Source organism: Rutilus rutilus, assembly GCF_951802725.1.
Source record: "Rutilus rutilus genome assembly, chromosome: 1".
Taxonomy (NCBI): domain Eukaryota; kingdom Metazoa; phylum Chordata; class Actinopteri; order Cypriniformes; family Leuciscidae; genus Rutilus; species Rutilus rutilus.
This window is the reverse complement of record NC_140209.1, coordinates 72,433,758-72,455,089: the sequence shown is the minus strand read 5'-3', so window position 1 is coordinate 72,455,089 and position 21,332 is coordinate 72,433,758. Positions and strand designations below refer to the sequence as shown.

Here is a 21,332-nt window from a genome sequence, read left to right as displayed (position 1 = left end):
TTTTTCTTTAAATAATTTTTATTGTGTTTTATTAGTAACAAATTTGGGGAGAGGATAAATATTCCAAAACTGAAAATACAGTATGAGAATTTACTGCACAATTACTAGACATGTTTACCTTGGATATTATACAATTTACAAGCACAATTTGTGGAAAAAAAAATGTATATAAAAAATATAAATAAAATTTATTTTTGTGTATAAATATATACACATATATATGTGTGTGTGTATGCACATATATATATTTGTATAAGCAACGTATTAAACTGCAAATTAGCATTTATATTCCTTATAATAAAAATGAAAGACCTATGTTACAGACATATGAAAGACAACATTTCGTTGATTAGTTTTGGATAGATTATACATTTTTACTGTAAAATATCTGCCACCTCAAATAAGCTTTTATTTGCCAATTTTTTTGTCAAAAATAATCAAATAATCAATCAAATCCTTAACTTTGAAATATGTATGATAAAATGTATACTTTAGTTTGTACAAAGAAAGATTACACTTGAATTGTTGTTTATTTAAATATTTACAAGGTAGATGTAAACAAACTATTAAAAGGTAAATATAATTTTTTTTTCTTTAAATAATTTTTATTGTGTTTTATTAGTAACAAATTTGGGGAGAGGATAAATATTCCAAAACTGAAAATACAGTATGAGAATTAACTGCACAATTACATGTTTTCCTTGGCTATTATAGGCCAAATTGCAAGCACAATATGTGGAAAAATAAAAAAGAATTGAGATGCTTCCAACTGTTGCTCTTGCATTCTTGTGGCTCAGTGACTCACCTGAATGAATGGCTCATTAAGTATGCAGTCCTCAGGTGTGAACCACTAAATATGCATGATCGTCGACACCCACTCGAATATTGCCTTTCCAAACAGAAAGTGCTTTGCAAAATTCAAATCAATGTATTGTGTTATGTGAAGGATTAGGCAGGGTGATTTTCACATAATTTTGAAGAAAAAACACTAGGCGATGACATCCATTAGACAAAAGTCTTATTGGCACATATTTAGTGTGTGTTTTGTGGTCTTATTTCAGAAACTTTAGTTTTTAGTTTTTTCAATAACCACGCATAAACATTATTCTCTCAAAAATGCAGACATGTACATTCTTGTTGCTCACATATTATGGTAGCCCTGTTTGTGCTAAATAGTGTGTAATTTTTTTTTGCCATTACTATGTTTATAAGCAACTGAAAAAAGCACAAATGTCAGGGCATGTCAGAACATCTCAAGGACCCCAAAAACACCTCAGACCCCAGAGGGTTAACCCCCTGAGGTCGGCTATCGCGCCGGCGCGATAGCCTCGTTTTTTTTTCCTTATCAGTGCAAACAAAATCAAAATTCTAATATTAATTTTTATCTTATATGCTTGTGTTGTACATCAATCGATCCTGTTAAGTGTGTATTTTTTTTGTGCATACTCATAATAAAAACAAAGTGTTGTGCTTTTCGCCAAATAAAGAAAAATAAACATGTTGCGCGTTCTGCCGTCTCTCTCAATGTGAAACTCATTCTGAAACGCGACAGAAAATGACCTGTAACTCAGCGAATGTTTGTCACACAGACTTAAAACACATGTCTATACAACGCTTGGAGTCTCTATTTTTAAAATATGTAAATTATATAAAAAACAAATATTCTCTGTTTAAGTAATCCGTAAGAAAGCAGCGGCATGTACAGTTTCTCAAACACATCCTAATTAACTATAATGTGACCACACCCACACGCGCACGAGCGATTGACATGCAAATGATCCACGCGGCAGAACGCAGACCTGTAAACGCCCTCATCACCTCAAAACAAAGAATAAGAGACTTCGGTAACTTACTCCTCTCTGCTTTTCATCGAGTTTGAAGATGTGCTGTGCTGTGCTGTGCTGTTTACCTTGGATTTACCTCAGAAGAACGCGATTTGAAGATGAGAAGATTTTTAAGGTAAGACATGTTAAACTGGTCGTGCCAGATTAAAATGTATGTTATGAAATGAGTTTGGAGTAAAAACATGAACTAAGCCTAATATCGTACATGTATATATAAATGTGTTATATAAATAAACATGTTAAAATGTGAACTAGACTGGTAGGCAACCTTTCAGTGCTAAATTTATATACTTCATATATATTTCACTCAGTTTTGATTAGCTTATGACACTGATTATAATGCTAAAATACTTCTTTATGCGTAATGTAGCTTGTTTGCGAATATCTGCTAATGTGATTTAGTGCAAATATGTTTCAGCCTCCGGTAAAATATGTGATATAGCCTACTGTCTACATTATATTTTTATAAATGCTCGATTTTGGTTAGCCTAAGACACGCTTCAATACTGCCTTATGCACAGATGTTTGTGAATACAGGTGTAAATGTTTGAAATGTAGTGATGTGTGTCGTTCGCGAACGATCCGTTCATTGCGTGTGTCACTAAATGCGTGCGGATACCCATCAACAGATACTCGCGGTGACGCGGTCAATGGCCCATAAATAGATATTTCTCCGTTCTATGGCCCATCAACTATACATTGTTTGTCCATAACCATCACTTGCTCAGCAGTTTACTTTGTATAATGTATGCTAAAAGTTTTATTTTGATGTTGTTTTTTAGGAATGTGAACCTTCAGTTCTCAGTGCGATCGAGAAATCATACCGAGTAAGTGCATAGACGTAATATTTTACAGATGAAATGTAGCCTAATTGTGTTTACATCGTCATAATATAAAAGTAGCCTACCTATTCTTGTGTGAAATGACAAAAAAACATCCATTCTGCTTATACAGGAGACACTGCGCAGATGAGGGTGAAAACACAAGATACATTGAGGACAAAGACATTTCCATGTCCTGCACCTGTGACTGCCTACAACAAACACATGAGGGGTGTTGACCTGTCTGATCAGCTGATACAGTACTACACAACACAGCACATAACCATGAAGTGGTACAGTAAGATTTTTCTACACTTCTTGGACATTGCTTCCACCAACTCTTTCATTGTGCACAAAGAGCTACATGGTAACTTGTCCCATAAAGAGTTTATGGAGCAACTTATAACAGAGCTCTGTGGTGTGTCACAGAAAACGGCAATGAGTTTTAAATCAGTGTTGGAAACCGTTGTGCTGCTTAATATATATTTTTTATAACCTGTAATAGTTTTTTCAGGATTCTTTGAATAAAAATATTTTTTTATAAAAAAACAAAAGTTTGGTCTTTTTTTCTTTCTTTTTTGGAAAGGATGTATTAAGTGATAGTAATAACTTCAAGTCTTTCCATTGTTAGAAAAGATTTCTATTTTGAATAAATGCTGTTCTTTTTAACTTTTTATTCATCAGTGAATCATTCTTAGGTCATCATTCTTTGTTCAGGCTGCCTCACAGCACCTTGATGGCCCATTAGCCAGGGGGGGAGTGTCTTTAGTCACACCCCTGGTGTGAATCACATTAATATTCATGGCCCACGCATACAGCAGTGCTGACACAAAAACTGACATGCAAAATTAAAATCGTTATATTGTTGTTTGTGAAAGAGTGGTCAGAATGATTTTCACCTCATTTTGTAGAAAAAATTCTAGCCTACAAGAATAGTAATTCCAAAGTCTTATGGAAAACTATTCAGTATGTGTTAAATGGCCTTATTGCAGTGACAATGTTTTTCCCAAAACATACTAACCACGCATAATATTTTTTTTTCTATAAAATGCAAACATGTACATCCATTTTGCTCACATATTATTGTAGCAGAGTTTGTGCTGAATACAACAAAATTACATGTTGGCCAATAGTATGTTGTAAGTAGCTGAAATAAGCACAAATGTCAGGTCATGTCAAAACATCTCAAGGGCCCCAAAAACACCTCAGACTCCAGAGGGTTAACTTATTTGAGAAATTACACCAAAGCTCTTGACAAAGGCGTGATCTGCGAGCAGCTGACCGACGACTCCTCTGAATTGTGAGCACGAACGACGTAAAAACGCAGACGAAAGCGGAAAGAAGAACTAAAAACATTGCTCTAAGTTTGTGCAGTTAGTGGAATGGGCTCTTTAAATTTCCGCGCTGATGTGACCGCGCATGTTACGTGACAATACCAACCGTAATACCAGTACGTCCGGACTCCATTCATACTACCCGTATTCATACTATATAGAGCGTACTTTTTTAACGGTCGCGAAGTACTTTCTAATTTAAATGTAGTACCTACTCCCATAGTACGCGATTTCGGACGCAGCTTTAGTCCATATATATATATAATATGGAACACATGAAAAAGTGCCATAATCATGTGACATTCTGGGGATTTTTCAAAAGGGGGGTTGCAGCTTAATAGTTTAATTGACTGTTTAATTTTATTACTTTAAATTGTTCTGGCTCTGTGTGAGGGAAAAAATGCTTAAAAGTAATATAATAAATAAATGAGCAATACTCACGTCAGTGTGTTGAGTTGACAGTGTTTATCCTGCAGTAGAGCAGCGATCTGATTCACTCGTGTGTCTCCTAGTTCATGTCCTCTCAGATTCAGCTCTCTCTGGAGTAACGGGTTTATACACACAACTCTATTCACATACTGACAGGCTTCCTCTGCAGCAGGACTCACAAACCTGCAGAAGAGGCAATTCAGGTATCAACTAAATGTCCACTGCATTTCAAAAAATGATTGATACGATAAAAAACGTAATTATTGTTTTAAAGACAAGCTTAAGTTAGTTATTTAGATGTCAAATTTTTCTTTAAACATTTAAATACACAAATAAATATATATTTAAAAGAAACTAGAGCAACACTCAGTCCTAAAGCAAACATAAGCATAAGAACAGAAAGGTCTCACAGAGCAGAAGGGCAAAAGCTCACTAGATCATGATTTTCAGTATGAATACAAAGTGTGAAATTAAGATCTTTCTGTCTTTAAAGCAGGAGGAGTGAGAAACGTCAGCACAGAGAAAACTGGCTTGTGAAACTGCATGTTTGTGAACATCTGGAGACTCATAGACCTGGTGCAGAGAGATGCAGTGAATCTAGGCTTGATGGAAAAACTATTATTGTTAATTATCAATGTATACTCCTGAATGTCAGCACACATATACTGACCCATAATGTCTATTTGACCTGTAGCTCGTATCACAACTAAACTGTGTTGACGGTTATCTTCATCATGACAGAACCTGCAGCATCTGATCTGATCTTGATCATTTTGATGCAACAAATTGTACAGCTTATTATATATCTAAAATAATATATTAGTTATGAATATTTAGCCTGCATATAGCTAATTTAGTAAATGATTTGATCCCGTCTCACCTCAGTGTCTTCAGTTGACAGTCTGGATCCTGCAGTAAATCATTGAGCTCCTTCACTCCTGATTGTCCAGGATCATTTCCTGTGAGATCCAGCTCTATCAGGTGTGAAGGGTTTGATCTCAGAGCTGAAGCCAGAGCTTTATAACCTTCTTCTGTCACATTGCAGTTAGAGAGTCTAGAACAGAGAGGAAAACATTCAGCTGATTAATCAGTTAAACCTGAACAATATAAATCCTTAAACTGAATTTGATTTTATTCTTCATATTCTTCATATTCTTCGTATTGAAAGTCAGTTGCAAAAACTGACAATTGAATATGGAGGCAAACAAAAGGCTCAGTGAACTTTAATATGTTAGACATCAACATCCCTTTCAAGATTGCAATTAACTAAAACTGTACAACTCTGATGAAAGTCTATGATCTGAAAATGGTCGGAAAATTAGAAAATTAAAGTTTGGGAATGGCCCAATAAAGTCCAGACTTCAATTCCATTAAAATGCTGTGGAAGGACTTGAAACACAGCTCATGTTGGAAAGCCTACAAATGTCACTGAGCTGAAGCAGCTTTGCAAGGATGAGTGAGACCAGGGGTGCAACTACCCAGTGTCAGAGGGGTATGAAGCAACAAATTTGGCGAACAATTTAACAATTCTTTGAGTGGTGGAGTTGAAACGGGTTACATGCTTATTTCACAGATAAGAATAACATTTTAATTTGATTCAATGGTTATTTAAAGTTTTACTTGGCTTTTTCAGCCACACTTCAGAGAACTTTAGAGCGCTAATGTCTGTTAACATGAACATTTGAAAGCCTCCAAGCACAGACATCACACTTTAAATTAGGGCTGCACGATATTGGGAAAAAATTACATTGCAATAGTTTTTTCCCAACGATATATATTGCGATATTGCGAGCCATCAATCCAGGCTATAAGATTGCTTTAAAACTTTCACAGAGACCTCAAACAGAAAGCACAAAGCTTTTCTTTAAAGCGAATTTCGTTTTGTATTAATTGTATCTTAATTTGAATCAGTGTTTCATTATACAATTTCCTAGATTTAATAAATAAAAAGTAAATATAGCAGACAATAGATAATCACGACGCCAGCGCCTGAACTGGAGCTTAAGCTATCATCCATGAACCGAAACTCAGCGTTTAAGGTAGCCTACTCGCCTCACACACCAAAAAAAAAAAAAAAAAGAAATATATCTATCTATCTACAGAAATCTCTACTTTTAAACAGAACCATTCAAAACAGCATAAAACTATGTAATCTGTATGAAATGTGCATTTCTCTCCGGCACGTTCACTACTGCGAAGATCGCGAGTCAATATCGTCAACTTCATCTTTGCAGCCGACACAGAAAACACTTGTTTATTAATAAACAATTAAAATGTCTCATTGCATTATTTTACATACTCATAATAATTACTTTTGCTGGTTCCTTGTGACAGCTTTTAGGTGCCGTTTACATGAACGCGTCACTGCATCAGCATCGAAAACAGAGAGAGAGAGAGAGAGAGAGAGAGAGAGAGAGAGAGAGAATTTTACTTATTTTGAGGAATTATAGCCTAATGAACAAACAAACATCTGTTAAGATGTGAATGTTGGCTGTGAGCGGTGAGCAGCGGCACAGCGAATCAATCACTGTGCAGGCACGCGGAACGTGCACGTCACCCCAGCAACAAGACATACAACAAACTCGTGTTTACTGTGTGCTACCCTGGTGCTACCGTTCTCTTAATACACCATGGGTGCTACTACCCTTCACATCGCATGTGACTATCGCTCATGCGCACATCGCAATGTTGATGTTAAAACAGAATATCGTTCAGCCCTACTTTAAATCCTACCTGTTGCCTTTCACCATCCACTTATTTACCTGCTTTTGGTATCCCTTGACATGCCATCTCACTTTCCCTCTTTCTTTTTCTATCTTTAGCCCCGACAGTTTTTTTGCTTTATCCATCTTTTTCAACGACAATTCACTACTCGTACCTGCTCGCTCAGTGCTCACGGCGCCCCTCGCAATATTACGCTTGCGATATCTTCAATGTCAAAATTCTATGATCGAATCTTATGAGGGCGCCTACTCTAGCCTGTTAGTCCTCTAAAATGTTATATAACATTGAGGAAATGCAGAAATGATTTAGAAATGCACAACAGCAGCTACATATAGAAAATACCAAAAAAAGAATTGTAATTAAAGCTGCAAGCAGCGATGAAAGGGCCCTCGCACCCGTGCCATCAACACTTGGTGGCTTTAGGAAGACAGAGCATGGTTGGGAAATGTACATTTAAGGAGGTATATATAGTAAGAGTATCCCATACAGAAGACACATATATTGAAATATATTAATAATAAATATATTTTCATATATTTAAATGTCTTAAATCTAAATAGATTAAAATATATGTTATATTTATATGTAAATATATTTTGAAATATATATTAAAAATATATTTAAATATTTGATTTTGGCCCCTTTTTAATATTTTTCACATATATTAAATATGTGTAAATATATTTTGATTGGAAATATTTACATATATTTCTTTATTTTATATGTAAATACATTTAGATATCAATCTATGTAAATATATTCATTTGCAAAATATGTACATATATTAATTTCTAATATATGTTAACATATTAGATTTCTTTATATGTAAATATATTTTAATTGGAAATATTTACATATATTAATTTCCGTTATATGTAAATATATTAATTTGCAATATATGTGCATATATTAATTTCTAATATATGTTAACATATTAGATTTCTTTATATGTAAATATATTGTAATTGGAAATATTTACATATATTAATTTCCATTATATGTAAATATATTAATTTGCAATATATGTGCATATATTAATTTCTAATATTTGTTAACATATTAGATTTCTTTATATGTAAATGTATTTTATTGGAAATATTTACATATATTAATTTCCTTTGTATGTAAATACATTTAGATGCTTATCTATGTAAATATATTAATTTGCAATATATGTGCATATATTAACGTCTAATATTTGTTAACATTAGATTTCTGTATACTGTATGTAAATCTATTCTGAAACATACTCAAATATGCAGTGCTCCTTTTAGTATACTTCATATATATGTAAATAAACCTAAACATGTTTTCATATAATATATTCACATTTACTCCCACTTGATGCAAATAGTCTCCATATATGTAAATATTTAACCTTGCATTCAGGAACACACTACTACACAAAATTATGTTTTTATTGATGCTGACAAACAGGGTAAAGTAAGTACATATAATATTAACTGCACTTAAAACATCAATCATGAATTGATTCAAACATGAATCAAGCTAAATAAAGCCTGTGGTAAACAACTTGAGGATACTTTGAGTTATGTTCTACAACCTAAATTGCACACAACTATACTGAAAACACGAATTTAGTTGAAGTTATGTTAACTTTTGAAATCATAAGTTTTTAATAAGTATCTAGATGTTTGGGTGTGAATGTGTGCAGTGTACGTTGTAGAACAAAACATTTATAATAAAAAAAAGTTATTATAAAACTGTTTCTTTCTTCTTGTTTTGGAACCTCAGTTCTGCCAACTTGGAATTAATGGCCTGGCCCAACTGTCCAACAGTTGCCTTTTCGTGACGTTTTATGACAGCATCTGCAAAACAATACAAGATGTCAGTGGTTATGGTTAAAGGGTTAGTTTACCTACAAATGCAAATTCTGTCATTATTTAGTCATCCTCATGTCATTCCAAATCTGTAAGACATTCCGTTTACACAAATCAAGATCTTTTTAAAGAAATCTGAGAGCTATCTCTCCCTCCATTGACATTCTACGCAACTACCACTTTCAAGCACCAGAAAGTTAGTAAAGACAAGTCGAGTATTTTGTTTGTGAAAAAAAAAAATGATTACCACTTTATTTACAAAATATTCATCTCCACTAGAGCAGCAAGGGCAGACGTTGCGTGAACGTGCGTTTGTTATGAGGTTGAAGGATGAACCCAATAGCAGACAGTTTGCAGGACACACTAGGTTTATTATATACAAATAAAAGGGAAAACAAAACCCACGAGGGGGCAAAACAAGACTAGACAGGACAACGTGTGACTAAACTGGACTATGACTTTGACAATTAACTAGACAATAAACAAACAGCAAATACAAGATCAGAACTACACTAGACAATCCACTTGACAGGAATACTCACAGAGTGATCACACAATGTTTGACAATGTTTGACAAAGTTTGACATTGAATGACAATGAACCGACACAAGACAGCAGACATGAGGGGATTAAATAGGGAACAAATAATGAGGGCAACAGGTGATAATGGGGAAACAATAATGACTAAACAAGGATAACAAGGAGAGCGGGGCTAGATGATGAGACAACACAAGCACATGGCCCAGAAAAAGGAAATGTGTGTCCACATAAAACATGGGTCTGTCATGATCCTGCCTCAAGAATTAAAGAACCTCAAGGACTAGATGGCAGGATCATGACAGCGTTGGAGATTATATGTAAATAAAGTGCCAAATTATGTTTTTTTCACAAAGCACTGATGTCTTTACTACCTTTTTGGGGCTTGAAGGTGAGTAATTAATGACAGAACAGGGTTTCAGCAGGTATCTTCTACATTTACATTTACATTTAGTCATTTAGCAGACGCTTTTATCCAAAGCGACTTACAAATCAGGACTAAATTAAGCGAGTCATCATGAAGAGGCAAAAGACAACAACAACGCAAGAAGTGTTCAGAATACGAAGTTCAGGCATTATTCAGAGTAGCATAAGCATGATAAGTGGGATTTTAAGGGAAAGGTTTTTTTTTTTTTTTTTTTTTTTTTTTTTTTTATGAGTTTAGGTGGAAGAGATGGGTTTTCAGCTGTTTTTTGAATGTTGTCAGGGATTCAGCATTCCGGATGAGGGTGGGGAGAGTGTTCCACCAGCATGGAACTGTGAATGAGAATGATCTGGAAAGTGATTTTGTGGCTTTCTGTGATGGAACCACGAGACGTCGCTTGTTGATTGATCGTAGGCGTCTGGTGGGGATGTAGGCTCGTAGGAGTGAGTGAAGGTAGGAGGGAGCTGAGCCTGTGGTAGATCTGTAAGCAAGCGTCAATGCCTTGAACTTGATGCGAGCAGCGAGAGGTAGCCAGTGCAGAGAGATGAACAGAGGAGTGACGTGGGCCCTCTTGGGCTCGTTGAAGACAAGACGAGCTGCAGCATTCTGGATCATCTGAAGAGGTTTGGTAGCACATACTGGAAGTCCGGCCAGAAGAGCATTGCAGTAGTCAAGCCTAGAAATGACCAGGGCCTGGACGAGGAGTTGTGTTGCGTGCTCAGTTAGGAAAGGCCTGATCTTCCTGATGTTGTGCAGCGCAAACCTGCATGATCGAGCTGTCTTTGAAATGTGATCTGTGAAGGTCAGCTGGTCATCAAACGTTACTCCCAGATTTCTGACCGACCTTGATGGGGTGATTGATGATGAATCAAGCTGGATGGTGAAGTCGTGCTGTAGAGACGGATTGGCAGGGAGGACGAGCATCTCAGTCTTTGCCAGGTTGAGCTGCAGGTGATGTTCCTTCATCCATGTGGAGATGTCTGCCAGACAGCTCGAGACCCGTGCAGCTACTGTGGGATCATCTGGTCGAAATGAGAGGAAGAGTTGTGTGTCATCAGCATAGCAGTGGTAGGAGAAACCATGTGCCTGTATGATGTGTCCCAGTGATGTAGTGTAGATGGAGAAGAGGAGGGGACCAAGAACTGAACCCTGGGGAACCCCTGTGGTCAGTTGATGTGCTCTGGATACCTCGCCTCTCCATGCGACTTTGAAGGACCTACCTGTGAGATAGGATTCAAACCAGTCGAGTGAAGTTCCTGTGATGCCCAGTGATGAGAGGCTGGACATAAGGATCTGATGGTTCACGGTGTCGAAGGCAGCAGACAGATCAAGGAGAATGAGGAGTGAAGATTTGGAAGCAGCTTTTGCAATCCGTAGGGCTTCTGTGACCGACAGTAATGCAGTCTCAGTTGAATGCCCTTTCTTGAAGCCAGATTGGTTGACATCCAGCTGGTTGTTTAGAGACAAGAAGGATGTTACTTGGTTGAAAACAGCTCTTTCAAGTGTTTTTGCAATGAATGGTAGGAGAGAGATGGGTCTGTAATTCTCTACAAAAGATGCGTTTAGCGTTGGTTTTTTAAGCAGTGGAGTGACCCGAGCCTGCTTGAATGCTGTAGGGAAGGTGCCAGTATGGAGGGATGAGTTGATGATGTGTGTGAGTGCTGGTAGAAGTGTGGGAGAGATGGCTTGTAGAAGGTGTGAGGGGATGGGTTCTAGAGGGCAGGTGGTAGGGTGACTGGAGAGGAGAAGTGTAGATACTTCTTCCTCTGTTAGCGGCGAAAAGGAGGACAGAGGGGTATTGGCTGTGGAAGGGGTCGGTCTGGGTTCCTGTGTGTGTGGAGCTGAGAATTGACTGCTGATAGTTGTTGTTTTGTTGGTGAAGAAGTTTGCAAAATCATCGGCAGTTAAGGAGGAGGAGGGTGGTGGTGGAGGTGGACAGAGGAGTGAGTTGAATGTCTTGAAGAGTAGTCGTGCGTTGGAGGAGCTGTTGATCTTGTTGTGGAAATAAGAAGATTTTGCAGCATGAACATCAGCAGAAAAGGACGAGAGGAGAGATTTATACATACTCAGGTCAGATGAGTCTTTTGATTTGCGCCATTTCCTCTCCGCTGCCCTGAGTTCGGTCCGGTGTTCACGAAGAACCTCAGATAGCCAGGGGTTAGAGGGAGTAGCGCGTGCTGGCCTGGAGGAGAGAGGGCAGATTTTGTCTAGAGTAGAGGTTAGTGTGGAGCATAGGGTATCGGTTGCAGTATTCACATCCAGAGATGAGAATTGTGAGGGTGGGGGAAGAGAAGAAGACACGGCAGAGGAGAGATGGGAGGGGGAAAGTGAGCGTAGGTTTCGCCTGAGGGTGACTGGTGGTGGGGTTGGTGGCGCAGGGGTAGCGAGTTGTAGACTGAAGGTGATGAGGAAATGATCTGAAACATGGAGAGGCCTCACCAAAATGTTGTCTGTGATGCAGTTGCGTGTGTAGACCAGGTCCAGTTGGTTGCCTGATTTGTGAGTACCTGTGGTGATGTGTCGTTTGAGATCGAAGGAGGCTAGTAGAGAGGTGAAGTCTGTTGCATGTGGTTTTTCGAGATGAATGTTGAAGTCACCGAAGACTAGAAGTGGGGTGCCGTCCTCAGGGAAAGAGGACAGCAGCACATCCAGCTCCTCTACGAAGTTACCCAGCTGACCTGGGGGGCGATAAATTACTACAATATGGATCTTACTGGGAGTTGTAAGTGTGATAGCATGATATTCAAATGAGTTGTTGTTGCATAGAGAAGAGAGCGCTGAGTATTTCCAATTGTTGGAAACGAGAAGCCCTGTCCCGCCACCCCTCCCAGACTGGCGAGGGGAGTGAGAAAAGGAGAAATTGCTAGAGAGAGCAGCGGGGGTTGCTGAGTCTTCAGGACGAATCCAGGTCTCAGTCAAGCCCAGGATACTGAGAGTAGAATGAGATGCAAAGGCTGGAATGAAGTCAGCTTTGTTGACTGCTGACTGACAATTCCATAGACCCACGGAAAGAGAGAGAGGAGTGTGTGAGGATGAGAGAATGGGACGCAGATTAGCAGTATCGCGCTGCCTTGTGCGCGTGATGAAAGGGCGTTGTCGAACGATAACAGGAATGTGTTGAAAACACATGCTGATTCGGGAGAAAGATAAGATAAGAAGTGGAAAGGGAAAAGGCGAATTTTAAGTGCCTTTCTGGTGTCCCTGCTCGGTGGAGTCGCGCAGGTAGAGTCGATGGTCTTTACCCGAGTCGGTCTTCACACAAGGAGGCTGAACACGAGAGCTGAACGCTTCCGCTGACGCTTCCGCGACAGCGCGCAAAATACACAGATATACAGAAAAATGCTTTCACCGCTTGAGTGAGTACAGCTGGTTCGGTCTTGCAATTAAGTGGATAACGCGATAATGGGCCAACTTTCGCTTTGAAAGTGCTAGGAGCAAAGGCTTAAAGTGCAAATTAGGCTTTAACAATAATAATTTTCACTCGCGGCTGCTTGTTTAATGTGGCAACGCGTCCAACTAAAATACACAATTATGTGAAGTTAAAAATATAAGGGAAGCTGAGAATCGAAGATGGGCTTACCTTGACTACAAAGCAACGCTGACAATAACAAGAGAGCAGAGTATTCCAGAAAACACACAGTTGCGCGTTTCAGTCGAGCCTCTTGTTGCTTGCTTGTCCTACGGGAGTGAACTGAATCTCGTCTATTTAAAGGTATTCTAACAGATGCTGGTTCGGTCTTGCAATTAAGTGGATAACGCGATAATGGGCCAACTTTCGCTTTGAAAGTGCTAGGAGCAGAGGCTTAAAGTGCAAATTAGGCTTTAACAATAATAATTTTCACTCGCGGCTGCTTGTTTAATGTGGCAACGCGTCCAACTAAAATACACAATTATGTGAAGTTAAAAATATAAGGGAAGCTGAGAATCGAAGATGGGCTTACCTTGACTACAAAGCAACGCTGACAATAACAAGAGAGCAGAGTATTCCAGAAAACACACAGTTGCGCGTTTCAGTCGAGCCTCTTGTTGCTCGCTTGTCCTCGCTATCTTCTAATTAAATCTAATGCTTTTTAATGCCATTTTTTACATTTTTGACCAAATCAAGCTCAAATGGAGTTACAAGTTTTTCCACCAGTCAGAGATATGTGTTTTGTTGGTCATCAGAAATGGTTTAAACATGATGCGAGTTCTGCCATCTCTGTCAGTGAAGTCCATTCTAAAACGTGTCTGAAAATAAACTGTAACTCAGCGAATATTAGCCACACTTTCATGAGAGATGTCTTTATAAAGCTTGGAATGTCTACTTTTAAATTAAGTAATTCATATCAAAAACAAATATTCTCATTTTATGTAATCCGTTTGAAACCATGGAGATGTACAGTTTTTTCGTTCTCCTTTCATCTCTAATGAGCTGAGGCCGCCATACCCCAGGTGCTATTCACATGGTAAATAGTTTAGGTGATCTATATGCATCACACATGCCCCTGATCAATGATACAAAAACACGAAGTTCCTTCATCAGATTCACTGATAGTTCATCGCGTTTTGAGTATGGCACGCTACTCCGGTAAAGAGGCCCTTCAGAGGATTCTGGACAGCGAGGAAGAATTCACCTTTTCCTCAGAGCAAGATTGAAACTCAAGATGACGAACAGTTGTATTTTGAAGAGAGTTGATCCTGCCAAGGATACGGAGTAAGTTGTTTGGTGTTATATAATTCTTCTTCTGATAATATAGTTCTCGTTTAAATTTCAGACTATATTGTGCCTAGTTTTGGCTAGCTTTTGACATCTTATGGGAAATATTGCCTAACAGTGTCCCTTACTTTCTTGTAAGCTATGCTCAGGTGTAAATTTTTGTAATGTGATAAGTTACTAAACATATTAATATACACAATATATTTAGCTCAGTTTTGTTTAGCTTCTGACACTGATTATCATGTTAAAATACTGCCTTATGCCTAATTTAGCTTTGCGGATATCTATGTAAATATAACCTATGTGATTTGGTCCAAATATATTTTAGCTTCAGTTAAAATGTGATACTGTTTAAATACTAGACAATATATTTTTATGTATAAAATGTTAGATTTTGGTTAGCCTATGGCCCAGCTTATCATGCTAAAATACTGCCTTATGCACAGAAGTTTGTGAATACAGGTGTACATGTTTGAAATGCTCTAAATGCGTGTGGTCTATAGCCTATGTCCCATCAACAGATACTCGCGGTGACGCGGTCTATGGCCCATCAATAGTTATTTCTCTGTCCTATGGCCAATCAACAGATATATACATACATTATGCGTCAATAACCATTAATCAGTTTATTTTGGACAATGCGTGGTTTTTTTTTTTTTTAGGAATGTGGCTGCATCAAGCTCTCCTTCTCCAGCACCTCGCAGAGGGGAACGCAGGTGTCGTTCAGTTCTCAGTGTGATCAAGAATCATACTGAGTAAACAGACGTTATATTTTACTGATGAAATGCAATTGTTTACATCGTCATAATACAAAAGTACATGTTCTTGTATGAAATTACAACAACTGTTGTCTTTTTTAATCCATGGCCATTAGTGATTGATAATGATAATAATACCTACAGTTTATTTGATGTGTTTTTGATGTGTATGTGTTATGAGCATGCTCAAGTGTTTTGTTTTTTGTTTGTTTTTACAGATGTGACAATAAACATTTCCAAGCACCTGTTCCGAAGAAAACAAAGATAAACAAACAACAGGCAGTTGACATGGTTCCACAAACTCTGAGATTCATGCCCGCACGGACCGCAACTGAGTTGTCAACTCTGTGCCAAAACACCAATGCTCAGTTAATTAAAATTAAGTTTAAAATAGCCTAACTGTTTGACTATTTGAATATAGTGTAACATTTTTAAATTTACTTATTTCCTGTGATCAAAGCTGAATTTGCATCATTACTTCAGTCTTGAGTGTCACATGATCCTTCAGTAATCATTAGTGCAGCACAATTAATCATATCGCAATCGCGATGTCAAGGCTATGTGATTATGTACAAAATGCTGAGATTATGGAATAAATACATTTGGGCTGTCAATGTTAACACGTTAAATTGATTAAATATTGATAAAATAATTAACGCATCAACACAGCATCCGTTCATTTTTGTCATCCTTTGGCTAGTGTTACTTTATATCAGGGGTTCCCAAACTTTTCCATGACAAGGCCCCCCAAATACCAAGGCCAAGGCCACTAGGTTCTGGCCAAACCTATAAAACTATATAGTTTTACCCAAACTGAATAATTAAGACAAGTTTAAATGGGTACATTTTCTAGAAATATTTTTGAGTCTTCATTTTCTTTTCTGACATCAAACACTTCTGTTAAAACTTAACACACTAGACATGCAAATTATGTGCAGTTTAGGCAGTTTTTGTGTGCTTTCATTTTAATTGAGCGTGAGCTGCACAGCAAAAATAGACTCAGCGCCGAAACCGCTTCACTGCTGCTCACACGACGCTCCTGCTCGCAGTGTAAATGCACTCATTGATTAACATGGATGCTGAAAAAATATGCACCGTTCACGCTTGCGGTGTGAAACGGCTGTAATTCACAAGGTTTCCTACATGTGTGTTCCGTGTGCACGTGTGATGCTGATGTTGCGCGATGTTAATCATGCGGCGCCACATTGCATTTCACCCCTTTCAATCCGATCGAAATTTCATTCGGATCGAGCTCAATCGGATCGATTAAGGTGTTTACATGAAGGTTTGAGCAGCATGAACCTGCTTAAGTTTTATCGATTAAATGAATTATCATCAATTAATCGATTAATCGTTAACATCCCTAGTAACAACTTACATTGTGAGAAAAGTTGTCTATTTTGAATAAATGCTGTTCTTTTTAACTTTTTATTCATTAATGAATCCTGAAAAAAGTATCACAGGTTATAAAAGAAAATATTAAGAAGCACAACCATTTCCAACATTGAAAAATACCAAAGTATTTAGTAGAGTATCAAATCAGGATATTAGAATGATTTCTGAAGGATGTGACACTGAAGACTGGAGTAATGATGCTGAAAATTCAGCTTTGATCACAGGAATAAATTATATTTGAAAGTATATTAAAATATAAAATAACTAAATATACAGTACCAGTCAAAAGTTTGGAAACACTACTATTTTTAATGTTTTTGAAAGAAGTCTCTTATGCTCATCAAGCCTGCAGTTAAAAAACAAAAAAACAAAACAAAAAAACAGTAATATTATGAAATATTATTACAATTTAAAATAATGGTTCTCTTTTTTAATATACTTTAAAATGTAATTTATTTTTGTGATGCAAAGCTGAATTGTCATCAGCAAGTACTCCAGTCTTTGGTGTCTTATGATCCTTCAGAAATCATTCTAATATGATGATTTGATACTCAGTTATTATCAATGATGGAAACAGTTGTGCTGTTTAATATATTTTTTTGGAATACTTTTTTCAGGATTCATTGATGAGTAAAACGTTAACAGCATTTATTCAAAAAAACAGCATTTATTCAAAATAAAAACATTTCTAACAATATAAATCGTTACCATCACCTTTTATCAATTTAACGCATTCTTGTTGAATTAAAGTACTAATTTCTTTAAAAAATAGTTATTGTTCCCAAACTTTTGAACGGTAGTGTATATTGTTACAAAAGATTCCTATTCTAAATAAATACAGTTCTTTTTAACTTTTTACTCATCAAATAATCCTGAAAAAAGTATCTCAGGTTATAAAAAAAATATTAAGCAGCACAACTGTTTCCAACATTGATCATAAATCAGCATATTAGAATGATTTCTGAAGGATCATAAGACACCAAAGACTGGAGTACTTGCTGATGAAAATTCAGCTTTGCATCACAAAATTACATTTTATTAAAAAAGAGAACAATTATTAATAATATTTAATAATATTACTGTTGATGTATATTACTGTACTTGATGAGCATAAGAGACTTCTTTAAAAAACATTAAAAATAGTCATGTTTCCAAACTTTTGACTGGTACTGTAAACATAACCTATTACATTTTTTCCCCCGTTTTTAACCCCCGGTCGGAATGCAAAAAAAATTCTCGGGGGAGGACAAAATATTTGCGAAAGAAAGCAAAAACCATGTAATTTTTCACTAATTTTTCCCGTCAAAATGTCTCTTTCAGGGCTGTTTATGACAGGCTCAAATACAGGAGGTTTCTATATTTGCAGTCTATGGTTCAGTCATACGTTTAAACAGTAATAAACTTACTCATAATTGCCTTGACCTTCCCTGGATCCAGGCCATCTCTTGCCTCTTCACCGCATGCGGTCTTGGATTTTCCACCTAAATACCGGAAACAGTGATACTTGTAGGAAGAAACATTTAAAGTATAATGGTATATTACTATTAGTACTTGTAAATGTACCTCTAAGGTTGCTTCGGAGAAGAGTCTCCATGTCAAAAACACTACAGAGGGGACACCTTACCATAGAAGTGGACGTATTGGCATGATGCTGCCCTCCATGCACTTCTGGACACAAACACTTCTGATCCAGGATAGATTTCAACCTAAGGATACAACAACAAAAATGACCAGATAACGTTTTATTTTATCTTTGTTATTAAAAATAAGAAGTAGTGATGGGCATTTTTCAAAAATAATGCATTCGAATATTCAGGCTCATAAAAATCAAATGGTGTTTGGTGTCATAACCTTATTTTTTTTATAATACAATAAAGATGCACAATTCTGGATAAATTGAGAATCACAATTTTTTTTTATGAAAATTATTAAATCGAACCAAAAATTGAAATCTTGCTAATCGGAATCAAATTGAATCTGGACATCTGTATCGATCCCCAGCACTAGTGTGTGTCTGTATATTGTAAAAACACTCACTGGGGTTAGGCTTATTCTTAAAGGAGTGATCACCTACAATCTTCACTTTTCCACGAGAATCAATGTATGTTATGATTGCCTAACGATTATACACTGGCCGGGAAGCCGATATTTAAAAGTGAAGCGTTTGTTTACCTCAGGGTTTGTAAAATAGCCCACGTGCACGCGCACTCAAATACGAGATTTTGGCCGTTTCTCAATATGCGTTCTTGTCTGTACTTGCGTTCTTGTGGACTTGTGAAACGTCATCAGTCGCTGCCCAAGTACCGTCCCAATACACAAGTTTGCATTTTGGCAAGAACGGTTAAAAATCCCGGAAGTGTTCTTGACACGCCCATTTTACCGAGGATGCATTGGTTGGTAACTTGTGTGAACTTGACGGCAGAAATATCCCAGCATTCATTTCGGCATTCGAGGAACGAGAGGTCAATACAGCAAGTCGTTTTTCTACAATTTCATCGCTAAATTCACTTCTGAGAACATTTGATGCGAGAAATCAACTGTGTAGATTTCAAATATTGGCATTTTTCGAAAATGCGCTCAAACGTTTTCGGAAGTGAGAATCTTCAGCGTAGGTAGCTTTATTGTTATGAATATACATTACATAGTGTACAGTTGTAGAGTAATCCCTTGAGCTGAGGGGTAGGCTTGGGCGATAAAGCCTGGCTGTTACCGTCAATAATTCTCGTTATGTTTGGGCACTGCAGACGGCGTCTGTGCGGGGGTGTTATTGCGCAATACCAGCAAGAACACATCGTCTCAAACTGTCAGCGGCGTTCTGTGTGCTCGTCACCTTGTGAGTTCATTCTTCCAAGAACAACTAGCAAGAGCGTTCTCCCCAAGAACACAAGTCCGTTCTTTGCATTCTTGGTTTTGAGAAACACCCTTTGATTTCTTCTCTGTCTTGACGTCACGACGGGGGAGGATATGCCATATATGGACAGCGCAGCAGGAAGCTCGCCCTTACCCTCTCCCCTCTCCCCCTCATATTCAGTCGCGAAAGATGCAGAAACGAAGTGCACACATGAGTTGCTCTGTGGTTGACTGCCAGAATCAACATGTAAATGTGTTTTCTCTACCAAGAACGGACCTAGCTATCAGGGACCAGTGGATTAAATAAATTTTTAATGACGCGGTTCCTTCAACCCTTCCCACTGGCTTATCGTTACGTGTTTGTGCTAAACATTGTACGCCGAAATCCTTCACAAATTTGGGGCAATATCAGGCGAAGTTGGCATCGAAGCTCGGGAAAAGCGCCATTCCAACAAAATTGCCTGCAATTGAAACGGTGAGACTGTGTTTTTATTGCTCTACTGTGTGTAACAAACAGCATCTAGGTGGGTTTTCGCCTGGAAGGCTTTATAGAAATCTGGCATCCTACTGAACGAAGTTAAACTGAGAGAGCGTGGCGTTCACAGACACCAGAATGAACGAGTTCACAGTAACGTTCATCAGGCAGTAATGCGGTACGTTCAGTTCACTTTCGCCCAAAATATGAACGAGTTGATGAACTATCGTTCAATGAACGCGTTCAGGCACAACACTGGCGGGAGTATTAGCTTCGAGGTATGGGGAATGGCTGCTAACGTACTTTGCAAAAAACAAATGACTGAGATCATCATGAATTCGGTTATTGTTTATTTATTGCCTAACGCTTATATATGAGGCGCCGTCTAGTTTGTGTGTGTGTGTGCTCACGTCTTATATTTGTGTGTGTGTGCTGTGCTCGTGTCTCATATGAGTAACTTTATGTGTGTGAGGGTTCATATACATGTATGTGTGACTACTTATTATATATGCAAGCGTGTTTCATATATGTGTGCGTGAATGAAGTTTGATTTAAGCCCTAAACGGAGCCTCATACTTATACACTGGCCGGGAAGCCGGTCGCATTCATTCACAACTTGCGCCATGATGTCAGTTTGTAATGATATGCTAAAGCGTTACATGCGGTGTCAACCCCCCTCCTTCCTGCAACCAATCAACGCGCCCCTCATTTGCATTATTATAATGACCGTCCATGACAGTCAAAATATCGCATCAGATCTCGCGAGACAATAATGCCTACAGAAATAAGGGTCTGAGGAGCTCTGTGTTTATTTTTTTTCCACTTTTCTTTTTTAGAAGGGCCTGAAAGACTATAATACAGCAGGTATCCAAGGTAATACTAGGGTATGACTCCTTTAAAAAACTTGAAAAGTATTAGAACAGTTAGAATAATCAAAAACAAGGAAGTTATTTTTTGGTCAAAGAAAACTACATATCAAAAGAAAGAATTTAAGTGATTTGGTGTCTGAGAAACTTACACTAGTGTTGGCTGCATTGTCTGATGGTACTGGGTACTGTCCAGGTGCTGTTATCATGTTTTTAAGCTCCGCAATAGACTGTTGAATAACACGAAGTGACTCTTCCATGTTTCCCATTTCTTAAATGCAAAATCAACAAGATACTTCACATTGAGGGTACGAAGGAATTTGCAAAAGAAATATAAA

General features: G+C 37.6%; 2 protein-coding genes across 5 annotated transcripts in view; both read right to left on the bottom strand.

The window, feature by feature from the left end:
• The window catches only part of LOC311305794 (uncharacterized protein), a 1,216,100-nt gene that overhangs the window by 752,076 nt on the left and 442,692 nt on the right, over positions 1-21,332 (bottom strand). Inside the window, exons 29-30 of the mRNA XM_084433664.1 lie at positions 5,309-5,482; positions 4,441-4,611 (exon numbers count right to left, since the gene is read on the bottom strand). Coding sequence (XP_084289790.1) covers positions 4,441-4,611; positions 5,309-5,482 — 345 coding nt within the window. The remainder of the gene's footprint in view (positions 1-4,440; positions 4,612-5,308; positions 5,483-21,332) is intronic.
• The window catches only part of LOC311306012 (uncharacterized protein), a 31,497-nt gene continuing 18,723 nt past the window's right edge, over positions 8,559-21,332 (bottom strand). The window contains exons 4-7 of one of the 4 annotated variants that reach the window (XM_084434148.1): positions 21,147-21,265; positions 18,428-18,509; positions 18,210-18,284; positions 8,559-8,981 (exon numbers count right to left, since the gene is read on the bottom strand). In XM_084434148.1, coding sequence (XP_084290274.1) covers positions 8,869-8,981; positions 18,210-18,284; positions 18,428-18,509; positions 21,147-21,263 — 387 coding nt within the window. In that variant the 5' untranslated portion in view covers positions 21,264-21,265 and the 3' untranslated portion in view covers positions 8,559-8,868. The remainder of the gene's footprint in view (positions 8,982-18,209; positions 18,285-18,427; positions 18,510-21,146; positions 21,266-21,332) is intronic. The other 3 variants (XM_084434147.1, XM_084434150.1, XM_084434149.1) reach the window with 3 other exon arrangements.